The sequence below is a fragment of the Zasmidium cellare genome (assembly GCF_010093935.1).
Source record: "Zasmidium cellare ATCC 36951 unplaced genomic scaffold M409scaffold_15, whole genome shotgun sequence".
NCBI lineage: Eukaryota > Fungi > Ascomycota > Dothideomycetes > Mycosphaerellales > Mycosphaerellaceae > Zasmidium > Zasmidium cellare.
Genome location: NW_022986959.1, coordinates 563,201 through 582,567, shown reverse-complemented (window position 1 = coordinate 582,567; position 19,367 = coordinate 563,201). Strand labels below are relative to the sequence as shown.

Below are 19,367 nucleotides of genomic sequence, written 5' to 3'. Positions count from 1 at the left end.
CCAGATATGATGTCCGACTCTACGCATACAGTGATGTCATGCACAGTGATTGAACAAGTGGAGAGCTTCTGAGCTTCTCAAGACTCTTCTAGTTATACGCAGACTTTTCCCTCACTTGCTCTTCAGAAACTCATCAAACCACTGCACGCACTGCAAAAACGCCGCCTCCTTCGCAAACTTCACCTCCGGCTTGTTCAAATCTGCCCTGACCGCAAACCCATGCTCGACATCCGAGTACAACGTCATCTGATACGGTGTCTTCATCTCCTTCAAGATATCCTCCGACTCGCGCCTCTTCTCCGGCGGGAAGATGTGATCCGTCTCCGCAGCGGCGATGGCCAAAGAAGCAGCCATGGCCTTGAGCTCCTCAGCATCGACGAAAGATGGATGAGCGAAGGCGGCGACGTCGATGCCTTTGCCGGGCGCTGAGTAGCGAGCGACATATTTCGCGCCGAAGCAGTATCCTACGGACCCGATCTTCTTGACGTTGTAATGAGACTTCATGCCTTTGATGACGGCTTCGACGATGGGGTCGACTTGTACGGTAGTGTGCCCACCACTTGGGCCGCCGCTTCGGAACCATTTTCCGATGGCCTCGCCGTCGTGCATCGAGTTCAGTGGGACTGGATCGCCTTCCTGTCAGGGGCAGATTAGCGAATGAGAGAGGTGTTGGTGCTCAGATGAGTCGTACGAATAGATCGGGCATGACAACAAAGTAGCCATTCTCGGCGAATCGATCAGCTATGAGCTGGATGTTGTTGAACTTGTGTCCGAGAATGTCCGTCAAGAGGAGGACAGCAGTATCGGTCTGCTTGCTTTCTGGCTCCGCGATGTACGACTCGACTAGAAGTAGCACACTCCTATATCAGCAAAGAAGTTCCACGATTTCTGTTTTTACCGCCGCATTACTTACTGCCTCCAACCTTCTCAAGCCTCCCTTTCGCCTCGCCCTCGTGTTTGACACCGGTATAGCAGCATCGCTGCGGAGCATTGGAAGCCATCTGCGCGCTTTCGAAGTGAAGTGGAACTGATTGTTAGACCGTGGGATATCCCTGCTGCACGTTGCTGGGCTTGAACGCCGACCATATACACAACAATGCTTTATATTCGCTGAATTATGCCTGTCTTGGACAGATGCCCCGATGCCATCGAGACGAGTGAGGCTCTAGCGTACAGCGGTCCTCAATCAGGCTCTGCTCGGCATCGGGCTTTCAAAGGTGCGGCTATACGCTCAGTCGCCTGTCGGCGCTACCATCAACGCGAAAGTCGTAATCAAGGAAAGACTTGCTAACGCCAGCATGTATAGTCTGTTTCACAGTTTCTGATATCGTGACACTGACGTTGCTTAAAGTCGGGTGCACTGGATGTTTGCGCCTCGTGTTCGTACTTCGTTGGTAACGGCGGCGTGTTCGTATGTTGGCACCCATTCTTCTTTTTGTCGAATGCTCTTCAGCAGTACCTGATCGCTGCGCCTTTCAGTAATTCACACGATGTCTGTATGACCATGGATACTAGGCGGGGTGTCAACCAGACGCAGTCCGCATCACTGCTGCAAAGATTTCGACAATGTCAATCGCCCAGTTCGCAGGCTAGCTCGATGTAAAGAAGCTACAGTGAGTCAAGTGAGAAACATGTGTTGGAGAAGCAGTAATATCCAGATACTGTGCGCTATATTACATCTTCCAAGCTCCCCACACGCAGTGTGATTGTCCACTGGGTCCCCGGGAAACAACTGGCCGGAGCCCTGAAGGGACTTCATCTTCTTCGTCGACTTTCTAGCAGTAGCCCAGTGGCTGATTGGCATCCTGGAAGCCGGGGCAGATGCAACGGGGATCGGTAGACCTGGGAAGCAATTTTTAGCTGAGAGTTCTTCAAAAGCAGAACGAGAACACTGCGGGCTCAACTTCGAGAAAGCTTTCGTTGTCACTTACCGATCCTTCTGATACGCATAGCCCGACACACAGGCCCAATCGCAGTTAGGCGTCTGATTGACACAGTTCGGGCCACCGCCGTCGATCTGAATGCAGCCCCACGATCCTTGGTCCTGACAGTGCTGCCAGCCGTCGTAGCAACACTGTTGGCCGTAGAGGATGTCGCCTTGCTGTGCGACAACGGAGCCAGCGAGGGCCATGAGGGAGATGACTGGGATCGAGGACCACATTGTTGGTGTTTTTGTGACGGTGGGTTGTAGAAGTGTGACGAATGCTTTGCTTAGGTGGGAGTGTCGTTTTTGATTCTGGACAGTCGTTGATGTGATGCTAGATGAGAAACAAATGCCTTCGATCAGTACGACATATATAATGCCTCCTCCTCGAAAACTCAGACGAAATGCCTGACGTCAACCTGTCAGAGGATACGATGTCTTGCGAGTGCAGTTCGCAATTTTAGACCAAAGCATGGTCTTAGTTTGAGATTGTACCTCCAGGGTATCAAGTACTAGCCAGGTGGACGACAGGCATTCTCCAAAGCCGCTGCAACGACCGACGCAGGCACAAGGCTGTAGGAACGACAACTTACCGGGTTGAACCCTACATCCGAAGCCGAAGGTTCCACGCTCAGCTCACTTCCGTGCGAACTTTGAGGTTGTTGGGCCGTCTCCGTGATGAGAAGAGTTAAGCTCATCAAGGCTGTGCTGTCGCGAGTCACGTCACGCGGCCTGCGGTGATCTGTGATGTGCGCGGATCTCCGGGGTGCATGACAATCGTCCCTCGTGTGAATCCGGGGTGCCGGTCAGTCTGTCTGGGGATAGCCTTGTGCGCCGCGTATCATGATCATTCCACCCCGAGTCAAACTCATCAAGACCTGAATTCATGGCACGATTCGGATGCGAAGTCTAGAATTTCCGATCAAGAGCTTTTCCACGTGGCGCCAACTTCGAGAAAAGAGGCTGAGCACTTGGTACGAAGGTTTCTTTTCTCGAAGGTTTCTTTTCTCGAAGGTTTCGTTTTCCTAGGGATGACGACGGGTCGTATGAAACGCGAGCCTCGACTCTCTGCCATTTTTCCCTTCGTCATGATGACAATGACTCTTTTGAGACGAACGGGTGCATACGAACAGGTGCATACAAACAGGTGCATACAAACAGGTGCATATCGTCGTGGTTTCAAGCACCAGTCGGAGGTACCCGCTCCTTAGGCTGCGAGAAGGTAGACTCTCACGCCGGATCCTGAGGCTCTTCGGAGATCGAATGATCGTTCTTTTGATATGAAGCAGATTCAGTCTTGCCGACATCGCTGTTTCGTTTACGTGAAATGCTCTGGACAGCGAAGGAATCGCGGAGGGTCACTCGCCGTGGAGGGAAACCTGCCGCAGTGCAATTCAATCCAGACTTCTCCAAGAGACTTTCCTACATCGACTAAGGCTTGAGTGTGTCGAGTACCGAATTCTCGAACTGTGAGAGTGATCGTATCTTCGAGACCACCATAGAGACGACATACAGCACTCTTGTTCGGCGCTCAAAGTCGAAATTAGCACCAACATTCACGAACTTCTTGTCGACTCTCCGGATCTTGTTACTTTGACCGGCCACTCAGAATATTGAACCAGAGAGCTAACCTCAATACTCGGACGTTGCCATGACCGCCAACGTCAAGACAAATCGCAACCGTCCAGACAAGTTGCATGCCTGCTCGAGAGCCAACGTGCAGCAAGCACACAGCCACACTGTCAAACCACTCGAGATTTGTCGGCCGCAGAACAGGGGAAAGAGCACTCGCCAACACTAGACTGATTATATATTCCACGAAGACCCGCTGACCAGCAAAGAAGATCAGCTCCAAGATCCTCCACGGAAGAACTCACCTCCCTCCTCACAGCAACCCAACGACGCTCGACCCTCGTCCTCCACATTCCCACACCCACCTCCCAACCCATCTCATCCGTCCCTCCACAGCAGCGCCCCTCCACCAAAGTCCACGAAAACCGCTCCGTCTTCCCCCATCCGTCCTCCCATCGGATCCATCCGACCTCCAGATCCTCCCGCTAGTACGAAGGACTCCAAACTCGCCCAATGTAGACGGTGTGGCGTTTTCGGAGGTGCCGGTACTTCCTAGAGAGGTAAGTGTGAGACAGGAACCAGAAGAAGTAGATGTACAGTCAGGAGGGTTTGGAGGGTGTGTAGTCATCCATGTCCGTCTTCGTTGCCGAGACTCTTTCCGTGTCGACTGGTATAGACTACTTTCTTGCCAACAACGACAGCGACGTAGGCAAAACACTCGTCTCTGGACCTCTCGCCGCAGCCCCCCGCTCAATTCTCAGCATCATCAAAACCGCATGCGACATTCTGCCTCCCCAAAATCCTTCCCGTCTGTCCAATGCACAACCCGGACGAAACCCGAGGAACTTGTCCGAAAAGCACCACGAGACAACCACATGTTGGATACCTGCCTCGTGCCCGTGTGCCCATGGGAAACACCACCACGCAAACCTTTCTCCAAACTTCCCCTCTAATCCTGCACCCCACAGCACCGGTGGAAGTTGTATAAGATACAAGCCTTGTCCGGGAAAGTTTGCTCTGCTGATTCTGTTTTGTCTGAGTCCTTCCATCTACTCGCGATCAGACCGTCGAGTAGCCAAGACCATCAACATCCTCCATCTTGCTCGCCTCTCTACCATCACCATCACCACCACCGCCCAAAATGGCCACCCCCATCGCCCTGAAACCCCTCCCCAGCGACCCCTCCCACAAAGAAGCCCTCGACGCCACGATGGTCGACGACATCGACGACCTCACGAAACAAGATGTCGCCGTGCACGACCTCCGCGTCGCGGCCGCACAGATGATGTCCGAGGAAGAGTTCCGCTCCATCGAGAAGAAGCTCAAGTGGAAGCTGGATGTGCGGTGTACGGGCATGTTGACGTTTATTTATATATTGAATTATCTTGATAGAGTCAGTATTGTCCTTTTTCGTCGTTCTTCGAGGTGTTGGAGAGTTTGCTGACGATGCTGCGTGATAGAATAACATCGCTGCTGCGAAAGTTGCTGGTCTGGAAGCCGATCTGCATCTCACTTCGACGCAGTACTCGCTCGCGCTGTCGATTCTCTTCGTTGGATATGTGCTTATGCAAGTCCCGTCCAACATATTTCTCACCAAACTCCGGCCGTCGTTGTATCTGCCTGCGTGCATGGCAGCGTGGGGGACGCTCAGTGCGTGTACGGGCGCTGTACAGAGCGCGGGCGGGTTGACGGGGGTGAGATTTCTGTTGGGCTTGGTCGAAGCGGCGTACTATCCGGGCAGTCTTTTTCTTCTAGGCTCTTGGTACAAGCGTGAAGAGCTGGGTGTGAGGTGTGCGATTCTGTATGGTGGTTTGCAGGTTGGAGGTTGGTATCCGAGATCTGAGACGATAGCACGACATGCTGACGACTTTAAGGTGCCATCTCCGGTCTGATCAGCGCAGGCATCGAAAGCGGTCTAAACGGCGCTCTGGGGATCCCGGCGTGGAGATGGATCTTCATCATGTAAGTCACCACTCCCGAACCGAATCACCAACAACGCTGACTGATTCGGATACAGTGAGGGCTCCATCACCGTCTTCATCGCCCTCTGCGCCATCTTCATCATCCCCGACTTCCCCTCCAACACCCGCTGGCTCTCCGCCGACGAGCGAGCCGTGGCCGAATGGCGCCTCATCCGCGACGCAGGTCAAGTCGATGAAGTCGCGGAGTCGTGGTCCGATGGATTCAAGATGGCCTTCACCGACTGGCGGACGTACGCCTTCTGCGCCATCAACCAGTGCGTGTTCGTCTCGACTTCGACGCAGAACTTCTTGCCGAGCATTGTGGCCACGCTGGGATTCAACAAGATCGATACGTTGCTTTTGACGGTGCCGCCATACGTGGTCTGTCTGATAACATCTGTGCTGAACAACTGGTCTGCCGATCGTACGAGGAACTCGTCGTTCCACTCCATGTGGCCGTTGGTAGTATCGATCATCGCGGGTATCATCTCCGCCTCGACCCTCGAAAAAGGCGCCAGATACTTTGCCATGATCCTTCTGATGGTCGGCGGACACAGCGCCAACACCGTCGTCGCCGCGTGGGCGCAGAAGACTCTGTTACGTCCTCGCATCAAGCGTGCCGCCGCGATCGCATTCATCAACGCATGCGGTAACATCGCTCAGGTAAGTCTTGAAGCCGATAGCAGAGAGTTTCCAGGCTGACATTTTCACAGATCTGGACTCCATACATCTACCCCGACTCCGCGGCACCTCGATATGTCATGGCCATGTCGATCAATGGAGGATTCGCCCTGGCGGGAATCATCATGATGTACGGTTTGCGTCTGACGCTGAGACGAGCGAATAGGAAGCTCGATGAGAGGGCCGCTCGTGGCAGTATTACTGGCGAGAATGGTCTGAGAGATGTCGTTGGCCTGGGTGGTGCGAGTGCGGTGTCGCCGGGTGACTTCAGGTATACCACGTAGAGTGGCAGTCTGTGAAAAGTCAGACATGATAGATATGATGAGTTCACGAGAGCCTTTACCGATCGTCAAAGTCTCTCAGTTCGAGTCCTTCCAGTTTGCCAAATTAAGAAGTGAGATGTAACCCTGCGGAATGGCACATTCATCTTCCTACTCATATCCGTAGAACTTCCTGTACGCCTTCCGGTACTGTTCGAAGAAGATGAACGTCAAAATCGTATGCGGCCCAAGTCGCATGAAACTCGGCACCCAACCCTTGAACATCCACCTCAAACCCTCATTCGCCGTCATCCTCGTCACGATCGCAAGAGCACTCTGCTTGGTGGTAGCGCTCATAAGCCGGACCTTGATGACATCAACCGGGCTGGCAATCGTCGTAGCTGTGAAGCCCGCCATGAGAGATGCCGAGAAATGCGTTGGGATGCTGTCTGTCATTGATAGTCTGTCCATGAGCTGCTGCTTGAAGAAGTCGTAGCTGCCGAGTTGGGAGGCTGTCATGATGATGCCGCGGGTGCTGTGAGCCCAGACGCCGCGGAAGAGACTGCCAACGCCTTCTTCTCTAATCATTCTGAAGAGGCCGTCGAAGACGTGCTTGTAGCGTCGGCGTTGTTCGGGTGGGAGGGCACCGTCGTTTTGCATGCGGACGTTTAAAAGATCGGCTGGATTGCCTGCGATTCCTGCGACCAGTCCGGATACAGATGCCATCGCCAGGAGGGAGGGGAACGAGGGCTTGGGGTTGTCAGCGATGAAGGTCTCTTTGAGCTTGCCGTATACAGCGAATCGTGTGAGGCCGTATGTGCATTGTCGAAGTAGGGATGCCGTGAGCTGCCATTCATTAGCTTGCCACCGACATTGTCCAATCCGAGTGAATGCGTACTCCGCTGTACAGTCCGAGAATACCATCCGACTTCACCACATGAACAAACATCTGCCCAAGCCCCAGCCGGACTCCACTCCTCCGCTGTGTCTGCAGCCTGACCTTAACTGGAACATATCAGCCGGTATCCGCCTGCCAAGACCACTCCCTCCTCTCACCAACATCCAGAGGATGGAGCATACATGCCGACGTGCAGCTCCCAGCTCCTCCAAGCCAAAACGGGTATCGAATCAGCGCCTTCTCCGTCTTCTCTTTGGTAGCAGCTATGCTCGGCCGGGCATCGACCGCGGCGGTGGCACTCATCTTGCGTGCATTCGTCGTGTTGTGGGCGTGACGATGTCCGGGATGGGGTGCTGGTATTAAGGGAGGTTCGGGTCGCCGAAGTCGCTCGCACACTCGGCAAGTCGCCGACCGTCCGGAGTGAGCGGCTGAAGGGCCGATGACGATGAGGGTATTTGGGCGGTGTAGTGGTACCCGAACAACTTCATAACAGAATGTCCTGCTCTTGATATCCCCTTATCCTTCCAGCTATTCCATCTCGTGCTTGTTCATGCCGCAGATATGTTGAATTCTGGGCCTTCTTCTCCTCTCCCGATGCTCCACGGCTTCAGATGATCTTTTTCCAGTCTCTCCTTCTCTTCCAACCCCCCGGCTCTTCAAATACGACTCTCGGTTCTGTTCGACTTACCTTTCATGTATGGAATACAATAACCTACCGTCTTGGGGTCTTTTCACGCCGCAGCGCTCGAGGCATCTCGGGGAAGTTCTCTGCGATTGGCACCGCCCTAATATCGTGAGATCGTACAAGATTCCCCATTCGTTCTACAACCGGGACTTTACAGGCGTCTCCAGTGGTGTATACTGGGTATACTTGGCAGTGTTCGGAATCGCTGGATCGTTCGAAGAGTAAACGTAGGTATGGAACGTATTCGAGGCAGATTGCGACCGTGGGCTTCTCAGCGGTGTCAAGCATTCGAAGCCATTTCAAGAGCACAGAAACACTGGCGTTCCAGTGCGGGTTACTCGATGAATTGTCAGGATTTGACGTGTGTATTCAATCTTCTGGATGCTGGAAAGGAGGGTCCCAAAGCTGAGGAGCTTCCTTCATTTCGTCTTGGCATTTAGCCGGGAAAACGATATTCCGTGAAGATCCGGTCCAGACGTCGCTTTCTATTATCAGCCTTGCACAAAGGTTCTTGGGGATCTTCGGCTGGATTAACATGGAGCTGTGTTGAAAGCCACGCTGAGACTCTATGACTGCTACTCACGAACGAAATGGTCCAACTATAAGATAAATTCCTTCTCGGCCAGACCCCCAGTCTCTCCATCCCGGGCGGTATCATCCTGCGCTGGATCCTGAACGAAACGAGGCATTGCTTCCCAGAGAATTGTGGTACAGCTCAAGACAAGATCCTCATAGCCTCCGTGAGACTGTTTATGTCCTTCTGAAGCTTCTCCCTCTGCCGTCTCACCTGAGCCTCCTCTCCAGCGATCTGCTCCAGCTTGTCGTCCGTGAGGCGACTGACGAACACGGGTGACAGCACCCGCAACGGCGTATCAGGACCGTTGACCAAGAAAAAGTCTGCGGCCTGCTTGCAGACGTTGTCGATGAATCTCGTCCTGGCCACGTCGTAGTAGGAGTGCAGGATATCGTGGATGTCGCGGATGACATGCTGCTCGTTGCTCGTTGATCGTTTGAGCGACATCTCGTCCAGTCTCACGATCAGCCCGTATCGTGTATCGTCGATGGCGCTTTCGTGAAAGCGTTCCTGGTACCTGTGCTCGTGACTGGGAACGGTTAGCTGATGGTCATGCAAGTCGGCTAGCCTTACACCTACCTCTTGTCCAAACGGTCCAAAAAGTGGGGATCCTGTGTCATTGGTGTGCCATCCAGCTCGACTGTGAGGATGAATTTGAGCTGTTCGAAGGCTCTCTTGTATCTCGTCATGGCCTCGTCGAAGACAATGTTGTATAGCTCAGCCTCGAGCCGATCGTTTTGGCAAAGGTCTGCCAACGCTGTGCCGATGAAGCTGTGGATAATGGTGATAATGTCGCTGATGAAGCCGTGGCTGATGACCTTCCAATTTGTGGTCTGCTTCTTCATTGCCGACGCCAGAATCACGGGATCAAAAGTGCCGAGCTCGAATCCTCGATTGTCCTTATGCAGCTGATGTAGCCATTCAGTTGTGGATTTGTCCTCGTCTCTGCGCGAGATCACGTCAGAAGCACAAAGTAGATCTTTCAAGCCATCGTGACAATTGGCTCGCTTTCTGACTTTGAGGTCTTTCGTCCCACGTCCAATAGCCTTCGTCTGATGGTCGCTGCTTTGGGCATCTTTTGTTGTTTCGAACATGTACATGTTCCCCCATTGCAGCATGTCGTTCCTGAACTGCTCCATACGGAGGATTACTGCAGGTGCCACTTTCAGTGCTTTGTGTTCTTCGAAAAGACGGTTGGCCCCGAAGTTAGCGGCGAGGCCAGAGTCAACCAGCTGCTGAAACTTCGTGGCGAGCTCTGTGAGAAAAGCGGCTTTCGCTGTGCGACTTTTTCTCTCGGGCCCGAGGGCCATGAGCTTCTGCTCGGTGACGTCCAATTCTCTTTGCACATCAGTCTTGACCTTCGTTGGTATTTAGCAGTGGTGCACCATGTCTGTAGACATTCATATACTTACGTCGATGAATGATCTCCTCACGAGCCCCGACAACACCTCCTTCAACCGGTAGCGGAGGGACTCAATCCCCCAACTATCCTCGTCCAGGCAGTTCCATGGCGACTTTAGAAAGAAATCTTGTTCTTGGCGTCGCCGGTCGTAGGCATGGTTTTCAATGTCCAGCTGTCCTGGATTGCGAAGTATGTGCCATCCCAGCTTCATTGGACGAGCGACTCCTTGCACAAGGGCAATGACCCGATTTTCGGCACCGGGATCGACTAGGTCAGGCTTGGTCAACACTCCAAGAGTCCTGTGACCGTCTGGATCAGCTTCGTTGGCCAGTTGCAAAATCTCTTGTGTGGCAACGTCGACATTGGCCGTGACAACGGTCAGCATCACCGAACGGTGGTTGGCCATGTACTTCAAGACCATGTCTTTGACAAACTTGATATCGTCTCTAGTGGTCAAGCCGGGAGTGTGGTCTCTAAAGATGCCTGGAACGTCGATCACGCTGAGGTGCTCTTCCTCTGGGCCTGATATTTCGAGTTGCAGTACATCCCCAGAGAAAGTTGGCTTAGTCGTGTTGTCTTCACTTGGGCCAGCAATACCAATCGCCAGTTGTACCTGGTCCACGTCAGCGCATTTCATGATAGCGGTACAACTAATTACATCTCTCATAATCTCTTGCAGATCAAAGTCATCGAGGCTGTCGTACTTGACCTCCCCGAAGACTTCCAACTGTGCACGATGCTCTGGCGATGCGTTATCGTCAGGGATGATGAACATGCGGACACCAACTTCAGTGGCTCTTCGGAAAACGATCTTCGTAGCAAAGCGAGTACAGAGTCCACTGTCTCTCGGGAGGTCTTTCCTCAGGAGTCCGGACAAAACACTGCTTTTTCCAGAAGACTGGTCGCCCACGACGATGATTTGTGGGATATTGATGCGCTCGCCGGCACCACAAGAAAACAGGGAATCAATCTTTTCCAGCATCGAGGGATCTCCCATCCCTCGGTGGGATGCATCTCGAATGGTCATCGTGAGGAAAGTGAGGGGAAGTAAGGTGCTGGTTCCGGACTTGTGCTGCGCTGTAACTTGTTTGGATGAGCCGATGCGTTAACTGATAGATCGAAGTGAGAGTACTCTCTATCAATCTTGATGCAGAAGCGGATGTGGGTATTTATATTGCGAGAAGTGCAGCTACGTGCAAAGGGAATCTAGCGAACACGACGCACGCGCACGACTTACTCCGCCTTGCCGACTTGTTGTACAGTGTTCACGCGGTGGTCTTATCATTGCCTTAACTCGTCAGCTGATCCACGTCATGGTCTTTAGATATGCGTCCCGGGCGCAGCGCCCAGTATGAGCCACCATGTATGTACATGTCTCTGGCGGGCCTTGGATCCCGGTGCCTGGCAAGTTGATAGGCCTCGCATGTGCTCGATCAGGGAGTCAAATTCATTGGCTCTCACTTAGCGTTTTTCGACTTGGGATGTTGCACTTACCGCGCGGTATCTCAAGGAGGCGAGGCACATGCAGGCGCGTGTCTAGCGCCGCACTAATTTTCCGGGCCAGAATTTTAGCGCGGATGCTGCCTCAGCCTCAGCCTCTCAGCCTCGATATCCCTGGTTCACTCTGTGCAACCGAATGCTATAAGGAAAGCATGTCCTCGCATTGCTGAAGTCCACGCGCAACATGGCTCACTCCATCCATGAGATGTTGGTGGCCGATGATGACTTGGTTTGTACTTCGACTTGATTGGCATGAGTCGAGCCTCTGCTTACCCTCATCTAGGATCGCGAAGTTGTTCGTCACCGCATGCACGAACTGTGGCAGCTGAAACAATCCCGTCCTCAGCTTTTCAAGGGCTCATCATTCACTATTGAAGCCAAGCTCCGCAAGACTTCTGCCTCGAATTCAAGATTGGAAAAGTACAAGGGTCCGGACACGGAAACAGTGGAATATGTCCGTACGATGAAGTCCGAATGGAGCCGGAATCCACAATCATTTTGGCTCCCTCCGACGACTGCATACTCCTCCTTGACCAGCTTGTCGCCCGAGGCGCAGATGGTAGCGCTCTACTTGCAAGCAACGCGTATGGACATGTAGTCCCGCATTGCCAGGCGCATGTTGTGTCTAGCCGTCTTCGATCATCACGGCGCTTCTCAAAGAGAGCATTCAAGCGTGCTCGGTTACCACATCTATCTGCCGCCATCAGTCTCAGGCGACCATGATCCGGTGAAGGTCTTCAACGAAATGTTGACCAAAGGCAGTCGATACAACAATCTTGGAAAACACCTCGGTCGTGGTGTAGTATTTGTGCTAGGGAACGAAGTTGTGGAGAGTTTGTATGTGCTCATGCCGATTGGAGTGATACAATACTAATATGCAGAGCAGCTGGACAAAGGATCTTCCCAAGAGCGAGAGCAGCCCAGACTTCAAGGCATTTCTTCAAAACGCAATAGCTGGAAATTTGGCGCCGCTGGCACGCGAGTATACTGGTCTCTGCAAAAATCTGATCGATTGGTATCGCCAGCATCTCACAGGCTCTTCGGCAATTCACGATGAGCCAACGTCTGCAAGGACTGTCGGTCCCGTGATTTGTGAGCCAGTGCAAAGTGAAGATGACCAACTTCAAGAGCTATTTGATTTCGAGGAATACATGCAGGTTCAGGGCGACTTTTAGCCACACAGAGTTCATTTGTTCCTCGACTAGATAATCTCATGTTCTGTGAAACTCTCCATCAACTTTACTGTGCCATTTCCAGTTGCACTGAGCGTTCGCCACCTATGGTTGGAATGGTGTGTCCCGGAGGAGCATTGGCGTCATAATAGTTCCTTGTGTGCCAATAAGCAGATTTAGTGTAAGACCTTCGTTCTGTGTCGGACTGCACACTTGTTTCAAATGCGTCTTGGGTTTAAAATGTACCTAAGCGCCTTTGCGCCTCCACATCCAAGCGCTAGCCTTGGATGTTGGCTAGCGCTGTGATCATGTGGTAGTCCATCTCAGTCTCTCAGACCGCTTATATAGCCTATGGCAGTCCAAACTATCCTCACCTGCATATTCACTGTTTCTCGTCCCAACGTTGTACCATTCAGAACCACAACGATGTCACGCTCGGCCGATACGGCTGAAAGCGAGCTCGAATTCAGCTCGATAGACGAATACGACTCATTGGACGAATTGGACCAGGAGTCTCAGACTCGGTTCACCACTGGACAAGCAGCAAAGAATTACTGGCTGGGAAAGAAGTTCATGGATTTCGCTCTCACATACAGCATTCTGCGGGATGCAAGTCCAGATGAGACATTCATAGATGTTGATGCAAGTCATGAACAGGTTCGAGGCTCGGACGAGGTACTGACGTGATACAGGTCAAGGTGGCAGAATCAACGAGGAAATGGCCGTATACGCCTGCCTTGGGGAGCATGGTACAAGCGTTCGAGACATCTATACCCCCTGGCCTGAGGACAAATACGGGCGATGATTACGAGTCCTTCATGTGTGCTCTTGGCTATGTCTTGATGCGAGCACCGGAACCAAACAATCCTGCGGTCAGCATGCTGCTGGAGTCGCTGAGTGCAGGAGGAGACAACTTTGTTAAACTTGTTGGGAGCAAGGCCGACTTGGACATTGAGTTCAGGACGTTTGGTACTCCAGGACGTGATAAGGGAGTGGAAGCAAAAGGCGTCGACTACTACAGGGAGCTGACGATGTTCATCGAGCAAGAAGGTGGCGTTATCAAAAGGTCCACGACCAAGATCAACGACAAGCTCGCAAAGGGGCGCCGGTGGATGACGACTCTTCAAACACTGAACAGGGAGTTTTCAGGAAAAGGAAACACCATGCACGAGGCAACGCAAAAGGCCGCACAGCGAGCGTGTGAAACATTTGGACTTGGAGACGAAGAGCAGAAATAGAATCTGTGACTGGCTTCAAGCATTTGGGGGCTGTGATAGTATGCTTTTCTCTCCTCTTCGTCGCAGCGGAAACATAGTATCAGCCATGATGAGCCGCTGAACTTGAGTCAAAAATAGACAGCGGTTAGAAGTCCTGAGTTGCCAGTTTCATGTGGCAAAAAACCTCAGTGACTCCGCCTGCGAGGAGGCACAGGCTGTTGCTCGAGTGCACATAATAAACAATTTTGTCCTACTTTTCCACGCATGCCATAAATCATCGCAACATCTGTACATCCAGGATGATCACGCCCATGGAGCTGTTCTATTCGTGTCTTGTTCTTGTCATTGCACTACGAGCACAATCGTTCTACCGTGCCGCATCGAGCGATACTAATCGAGGCTGGCATAGATTCCTCAACGACCTCTGCTGGGTCTGCGATACTCAACCTGGGGGGAAGTCTGTCGTCTCCCTTGCCGTCGACCACAATTCAGGCACTCGGAAAATCTGGCTGGCAAGCAACTCGAAGTCACGGCAACAACTGAAGAGCTTGAAATGGACCTTGGGTGAACTACAGCGCATACGCAATCTGAAACAAAAAGATTTGGCGAACGCAAAGTCGGACTTCCTGGCTGAAGTACTGAAGCGAAGCTATAGCAAAGTGAAGTTCTACAAACGACAGCTAGAGATCGCTTTAGATGAGACAACAACGCAGACGTGCGACGAGGGCGGTACGTGAGCCTTACTATGCTACTCACTTGAACCACGCTGATCATTGTAGACTCCGTGGAACTACTCCGGAATAGTCTTCAAACACTTGTTGAGGGACATCATGCGTGCCATTATAGCCTATCAGTGGCCGCGTACGCTTTCAGAAAAGACGCCCACTACGCCATCCTCCGGGAGTCTGCGAAAGAGCCCTCACCATCCTGCGAGCAATGGTCCAGAGTCCGGCATTATCTTGGGCGTTTGGGCTCATGGTGCAAAGCAGTTGAGTGCCTTGTTCGTGCGTCACAGAAGAAAGAATACCAGCTCTTCTTGGACACGGTCAAATGGGACGTTGTACCGTCAATCAAGCCAGCGTCATCATGTTTCCCTAGCGGACAGAATCTACCATACATCGATCACCTACGACGTGCATTTCCGGATCTCAACCAAGGCTGGCTCAACAACTCATTCGCACGGTGTACCGAAGGCGATCGGGTCGGATCCAAGGTCGTCGAGAGCACCCCAAAGAAGGGACTAAAGCCAGTGGTGCACGCAGAGATGAAAATACTGGAGCACTTCACTCGAGAACGTCTGACTTTCGCGGGCGACAGATACATAGCATGCAGTAAACCACCATGTTATTGCTGCGCCGTCTGGACGACCTTACGTGACCGTACCATTGCGATGAGGCCACCACATGGAAATGCATATCGCAAATGGTATCCACCACTGCAGTCAGCGATACAAGGCTTACCTGAGCAAGCAGAAGGGAATTCCATGCTCGAAAGGATGACGAACCAGATGAAGGACGACATACGGACCCGACTCTATCATAGGGACAGGATCGCTAGGCACCAAGATTCCATTACCGATATATCCACTACTTTGCCAAGCATGCGAATACCCTTCACGCTAGCGGAGGATGATGAGATGACTTGAGAAACCTTTTTGTGTACAACAGGCGTAGTTTGAAGTCTCTGTGGTGCCATTCACTCGATATTGGAGTCAAAAGAACCAGTTTCACGGCGCTACATGTAGTCCAAAATGGTCTTGATCAGTGGATAGCAGCCGTATCTTTGGTCCGATCTGGTGCTAGCTCTTATGTTCCCCATCTTTCTTCCACCAAAGCCTTCAGCCTCTTCAACCCAGGCTGTATTGCAGCAGGCTGCATCACAGAAAGCCGTGTCGAGTCCAAGTCAGGCCCATATTGCCTGACATCCTGGAAGACACGGCTGAAAAACGTTCTCCCATCGTCCGGAGGAGCCGTCAAAAATGTCACCGTCCTCTTGACAACCGTCTCGCCTTCGTCAATGCCAGAGACGACCCAGAGAAGGCCTAGGATGAGGACCTTACGGCAAAGTCAATACCTATTCTCCACGCTCTTTGATAGAATTTGTTTGGGCTTACCACGACTGTATACACTTTCGGACTACGAGTTTTATCCTTAATCTCCTCGTACAGTACATCGCCCATCTCCGCTGGTGCATCTTCGTTGCCTTTCCAGACTTTGGCCACTTCGGAAACTGGGAGCCATTTCGGGAGGTTGGCCCATGTGGTCACATAGTCGAAGACGGCAGTGTGTTTGGCATTGCTGATGATTCGATTCTCGGCGAAGCGGACGTTGCTTGTTCCGGGGACGTTGGGGACGTACAAGGTGGGAGAGTGGACGACTGTAGAGGAGGCCATGATGAGTTCTGCGTGGTATGGTAGAATTTCATTAGGATTGGCGATTTTGAACTGGTTTTTACACTACCGGTGCTGGTGTGCACATTGCCCACGACGTCGAAGCACAACTGCCTGTTTGGGAAGCTGGGGAACTCAAAACGTTCCGGAAACGTTATTCGGCAGCTGGCTGCAGAGAAAAGGGTGGCCGAGGACACCGATGTATGCCAACCTTACTATGTGAGCTGGTTTCAGCACCTTTCCTGTGTTGCTGGACCCTCCTCTCCTTTCTCCTATAGAAAGTCTCACCAGAAAATGTCTTCCAACTATGTTGGACAGAGTGTTCTTCTGGTATTTGCTAGAGCCGTCCCTGTAGTCATCGAGAATTCCAGGCGCTTGTGACTTGGCCCATAGTTTTTGATTCACAACGGATTGTGATGTTAAGCATAGCAATTGTCTCTTCCTTATTTCTGCAGCGTATAGAATGTCTAGAGATCCATGTAGCGATGATTTTGACATAGTATCATTGCCGTCGATCGTTCTTGACATATTTTAATTGTTCTTCTAACATCACACTCCCTGCTTACGACGCCGCCGGCTACATCGTTGGCTACACCGGCTTCTATGACCGTCTTCAAATATCTCTCTGTTCTAATACACATCATCATTACCTAGTCTGTTTGTTCGTCTGCCTTGACAAGCTTGATGGCCGAGGACTCAAGTACATCAGCCAGCACGCACTCGTCCTTATCCCACACGTCTCAACAGAATCGCAGCCTTCCCCGCTCAACCTGCGTCTTCTCCCACTCCCTCTTCTCCTTCGGCGGAACCAACATGTCCACAACAACACTCGGTCTCTCCAGCACCTCAGCCTCAACGACCCGCTCGATTTTCCACCCGAAAGCCTTCACACTCCTCCCAAACTTCGCCGGCGTATCGAGATAGATCTCCTTCAGCTCGGGACACTTCTCATGGCGACTGCGGAGGAATTCGACGATCTTGTCGTGGATGGCGTCGAAGCGGTACGTCACTCCATCGTCGCCGATGAACTCGTTGCCGCGAGGACCGTGGTCGGCTTCGTGCCACCATTGGTTCGAGCGGAGGATGGCGAGGGATTGGAGAGATTTGGGGAGCATGTCGGCGAGTGGGATGCTGGGCATGCGGCGGCCGGTGTAGCAGCCGAGGGCAGCCTCGTTGATGGCGAGCTTCTCCAAGGGTGGGCCACGTCTCAGCGAAGGTAAGACGTAAGGCTTTGGAGGGTCCTGTTCACGGTCGTCGAGACGGAGATCGCGGAGGTTGGTGAGCTTCATGCGGATGATCTTGCCGAGCTCGTTCATGTCGATGCGGTCGTCTGGGAGAAGCTTGCCGAGGATGGACTTGAAGCCAGCGAACATGATGTTGAGAGAGCGCAGGCCAGTACAGGTGTCGAGGGCTTTGAGGAGCTCTGCCGGCTTGAAACTGTTTCTCCAAAGCGTGAGAGACTGGAGGTGCTGCAAGCCTTTGAGCGTGGTGGCGCCGTCCCAGAAACGGTAGGCCGTGACTGACTCGACAGAAGATAGACGCATCAAAGCGTGAGCACCCTTGAGGCTGCGGATGTAGTGATGCTAGGCATGATGGATAAAGAGCTGCTTCACCTTGCGGAGCGGCATGTCGACCAAGACGTTCTCTGGCTTGCCGACGTTGCCGTTCTTCTTCGTGCGTGAGTCGCAGTCAGCTTGGCGAATCTTCTTGAGGAGATCGAACAGGCCGACATCAGCACTGTAGAAGCTCGGCAGCGTGATAGTCAGAGCATCAATGTCGGGGCAACGAAGCAGTAGAAGAGTGGCGTACGCCTCGTCATTCCACTCCTCAGCCTGACGATCCAAGATGCTCGGAAGCTCCTTCTGCAAACCGACTCGCTCGATGCTGTCTCGCACTTGCTTGGAACCGTTGAACGTATCCCACGGGTCGATCACCATCTGCTTGACCAGCGGAGCCAGCTCTGGGTTCTTCTTGATCGAGCGCAGGAAGAGCTTGGGCTTGACGACCGTCTGTCCGGGATAGATGGCGTACATAAGCGGCAGGGCGACTTTGTGGAATGTACGGCTGGCATTGCTGATGGCAGACAAGGTGCGAAGCTTCTCTTTGTACTCGCCGTGCTTGTGGATGGAGGCACCCGTGTTGAGGTCATTGTCAATGTAGTCTTCGATCGGTCCAGTGCGAACCAAAGGGCCTTTGGGGATGTTGAGGCCTTCGTAGCGGTCACGGCCAATCGTGGAGGCAGATGGAAATTGATGATGGGAGAAGATCTTGGTGAGGATCTCGTTGGGCAGATGTGGCATCTTCTTCTCATCTTCGTCGTGGAGTGACAGCTTGGCCATGTCTTCGTCCGCCATGATGGTTGTTGACCGGCTGGATGAAGAACTATGGCAACGAAGAAACAGATTGAGACTGGAGACCAAACTTACCTCCTGTACAACTGTGCTGCGTTTGTCGTCTTGACAGCTTGGCTGGCCTCCCCGCCGGATTGTTGCAGCTACCCATGGTCCTTGAGTATGCATGAAGACCCACCTTTTGCCAATGTAGGCTCCAAAATGATATGTCATTTCGTCTCGCTACCGAATGCTGCAGCGTCAAGACAAGCATCAGATGGGGAGTTCCAAGTGACATCTGCCACCCAATTTAGCTAGCATGTTCAAGGTCTTGAATGCATCCCTAGCTCCCAGTCAAAAGCCAGAACTCAAGAGTGATGCCATTGTCAGGCCGCATTACTCATGGCTACGCCCCTCGCACTTTCAGAGCCCTAAAGGCGGAGTGAGCAGTCAAAATCCGGTTGTTCCACAGCTGCTGCTCATATTAGTGGTGCGTCATGCAAGGCTCCGTCCCGAGCGGCTCGTGTCTTCCCGTGATCATGTTGAACAAACCTTTGACATGGTTCAAACACTGCTCGTGATACCCTTTGTATTGATGGTGCTGTTGTTCAGGAGGTGAAGTCGATTTGTCCTCCAAGGTTGCCCCTGGTCGACTTTGACGTCACCGGAGAATTCGGCGGCCGGCGACGACGGTCTCTCTTTTCGTCTTGACAACACTGTCCAGGTAGAACATCGAGCTCCAGCAGAGCTGTCTCGTCGCCAGTAAGTGCCTACAGAATGTCCGCAACAACAGGTACGTCCA

At 52.6% G+C, this 19,367-nt stretch overlaps 10 protein-coding genes across 10 annotated transcripts; 4 read left to right on the top strand and 6 right to left on the bottom strand.

Moving 5' to 3' along the window:
* Positions 1-111: 111 nt before the first annotated feature.
* On the bottom strand, positions 112-1,001 carry M409DRAFT_22357 (uncharacterized protein; the record flags this gene model as incomplete). Its single annotated transcript, XM_033806301.1, has 3 exons — positions 112-636; positions 692-843; positions 914-1,001. 3 exons carry the CDS (start codon positions 999-1,001, stop codon positions 112-114), a joined length of 765 nt encoding a protein of 254 aa, XP_033668441.1.
* A 774-nt stretch (positions 1,002-1,775) lies between these two features.
* On the bottom strand, positions 1,776-2,161 carry M409DRAFT_22356 (uncharacterized protein; the record flags this gene model as incomplete). The annotated part of the gene is made up of 2 exons (XM_033806300.1): positions 1,776-1,842; positions 1,932-2,161. 2 exons carry the CDS (start codon positions 2,159-2,161, stop codon positions 1,776-1,778), a joined length of 297 nt encoding a protein of 98 aa, XP_033668440.1.
* A 2,545-nt stretch (positions 2,162-4,706) lies between these two features.
* On the top strand, positions 4,707-6,422 carry M409DRAFT_66068 (uncharacterized protein; the record flags this gene model as incomplete). Its single annotated transcript, XM_033816772.1, has 5 exons — positions 4,707-4,889; positions 4,957-5,320; positions 5,371-5,458; positions 5,514-6,120; positions 6,171-6,422. 5 exons carry the CDS (start codon positions 4,707-4,709, stop codon positions 6,420-6,422), a joined length of 1,494 nt encoding a protein of 497 aa, XP_033668439.1.
* Positions 6,423-6,569: 147 nt separating this feature from the next.
* M409DRAFT_22354 (uncharacterized protein) lies at positions 6,570-7,599 on the bottom strand (the record flags this gene model as incomplete). The annotated part of the gene is made up of 3 exons (XM_033806299.1): positions 6,570-7,244; positions 7,297-7,403; positions 7,455-7,599. 3 exons carry the CDS (start codon positions 7,597-7,599, stop codon positions 6,570-6,572), a joined length of 927 nt encoding a protein of 308 aa, XP_033668438.1.
* A 1,097-nt stretch (positions 7,600-8,696) lies between these two features.
* M409DRAFT_22353 (uncharacterized protein) lies at positions 8,697-10,984 on the bottom strand (the record flags this gene model as incomplete). Its single annotated transcript, XM_033806298.1, has 4 exons — positions 8,697-9,084; positions 9,135-9,913; positions 9,968-10,570; positions 10,616-10,984. 4 exons carry the CDS (start codon positions 10,982-10,984, stop codon positions 8,697-8,699), a joined length of 2,139 nt encoding a protein of 712 aa, XP_033668437.1.
* Positions 10,985-11,641: 657 nt separating this feature from the next.
* M409DRAFT_22352 (uncharacterized protein) lies at positions 11,642-12,632 on the top strand (the record flags this gene model as incomplete). Its single annotated transcript, XM_033806297.1, has 4 exons — positions 11,642-11,686; positions 11,741-12,041; positions 12,087-12,294; positions 12,344-12,632. 4 exons carry the CDS (start codon positions 11,642-11,644, stop codon positions 12,630-12,632), a joined length of 843 nt encoding a protein of 280 aa, XP_033668436.1.
* Positions 12,633-13,055: 423 nt separating this feature from the next.
* Positions 13,056-13,867, top strand: M409DRAFT_54143 (uncharacterized protein; the record flags this gene model as incomplete). Its single annotated transcript, XM_033812610.1, has 2 exons — positions 13,056-13,286; positions 13,322-13,867. The coding sequence occupies 2 exons, from the start codon at positions 13,056-13,058 to the stop codon at positions 13,865-13,867; spliced, it is 777 nt and encodes a 258-aa protein (XP_033668435.1).
* Positions 13,868-14,157: 290 nt separating this feature from the next.
* Positions 14,158-15,090, top strand: M409DRAFT_54142 (uncharacterized protein; the record flags this gene model as incomplete). The annotated part of the gene is made up of 2 exons (XM_033812609.1): positions 14,158-14,575; positions 14,651-15,090. The coding sequence occupies 2 exons, from the start codon at positions 14,158-14,160 to the stop codon at positions 15,088-15,090; spliced, it is 858 nt and encodes a 285-aa protein (XP_033668434.1).
* A 561-nt stretch (positions 15,091-15,651) lies between these two features.
* On the bottom strand, positions 15,652-16,238 carry M409DRAFT_22350 (uncharacterized protein; the record flags this gene model as incomplete). Its single annotated transcript, XM_033806296.1, has 2 exons — positions 15,652-15,900; positions 15,960-16,238. 2 exons carry the CDS (start codon positions 16,236-16,238, stop codon positions 15,652-15,654), a joined length of 528 nt encoding a protein of 175 aa, XP_033668433.1.
* Positions 16,239-16,975: 737 nt separating this feature from the next.
* Positions 16,976-18,589, bottom strand: M409DRAFT_22349 (uncharacterized protein; the record flags this gene model as incomplete). The annotated part of the gene is made up of 2 exons (XM_033806295.1): positions 16,976-17,794; positions 17,849-18,589. The coding sequence occupies 2 exons, from the start codon at positions 18,587-18,589 to the stop codon at positions 16,976-16,978; spliced, it is 1,560 nt and encodes a 519-aa protein (XP_033668432.1).
* Positions 18,590-19,367: the final 778 nt, after the last annotated feature.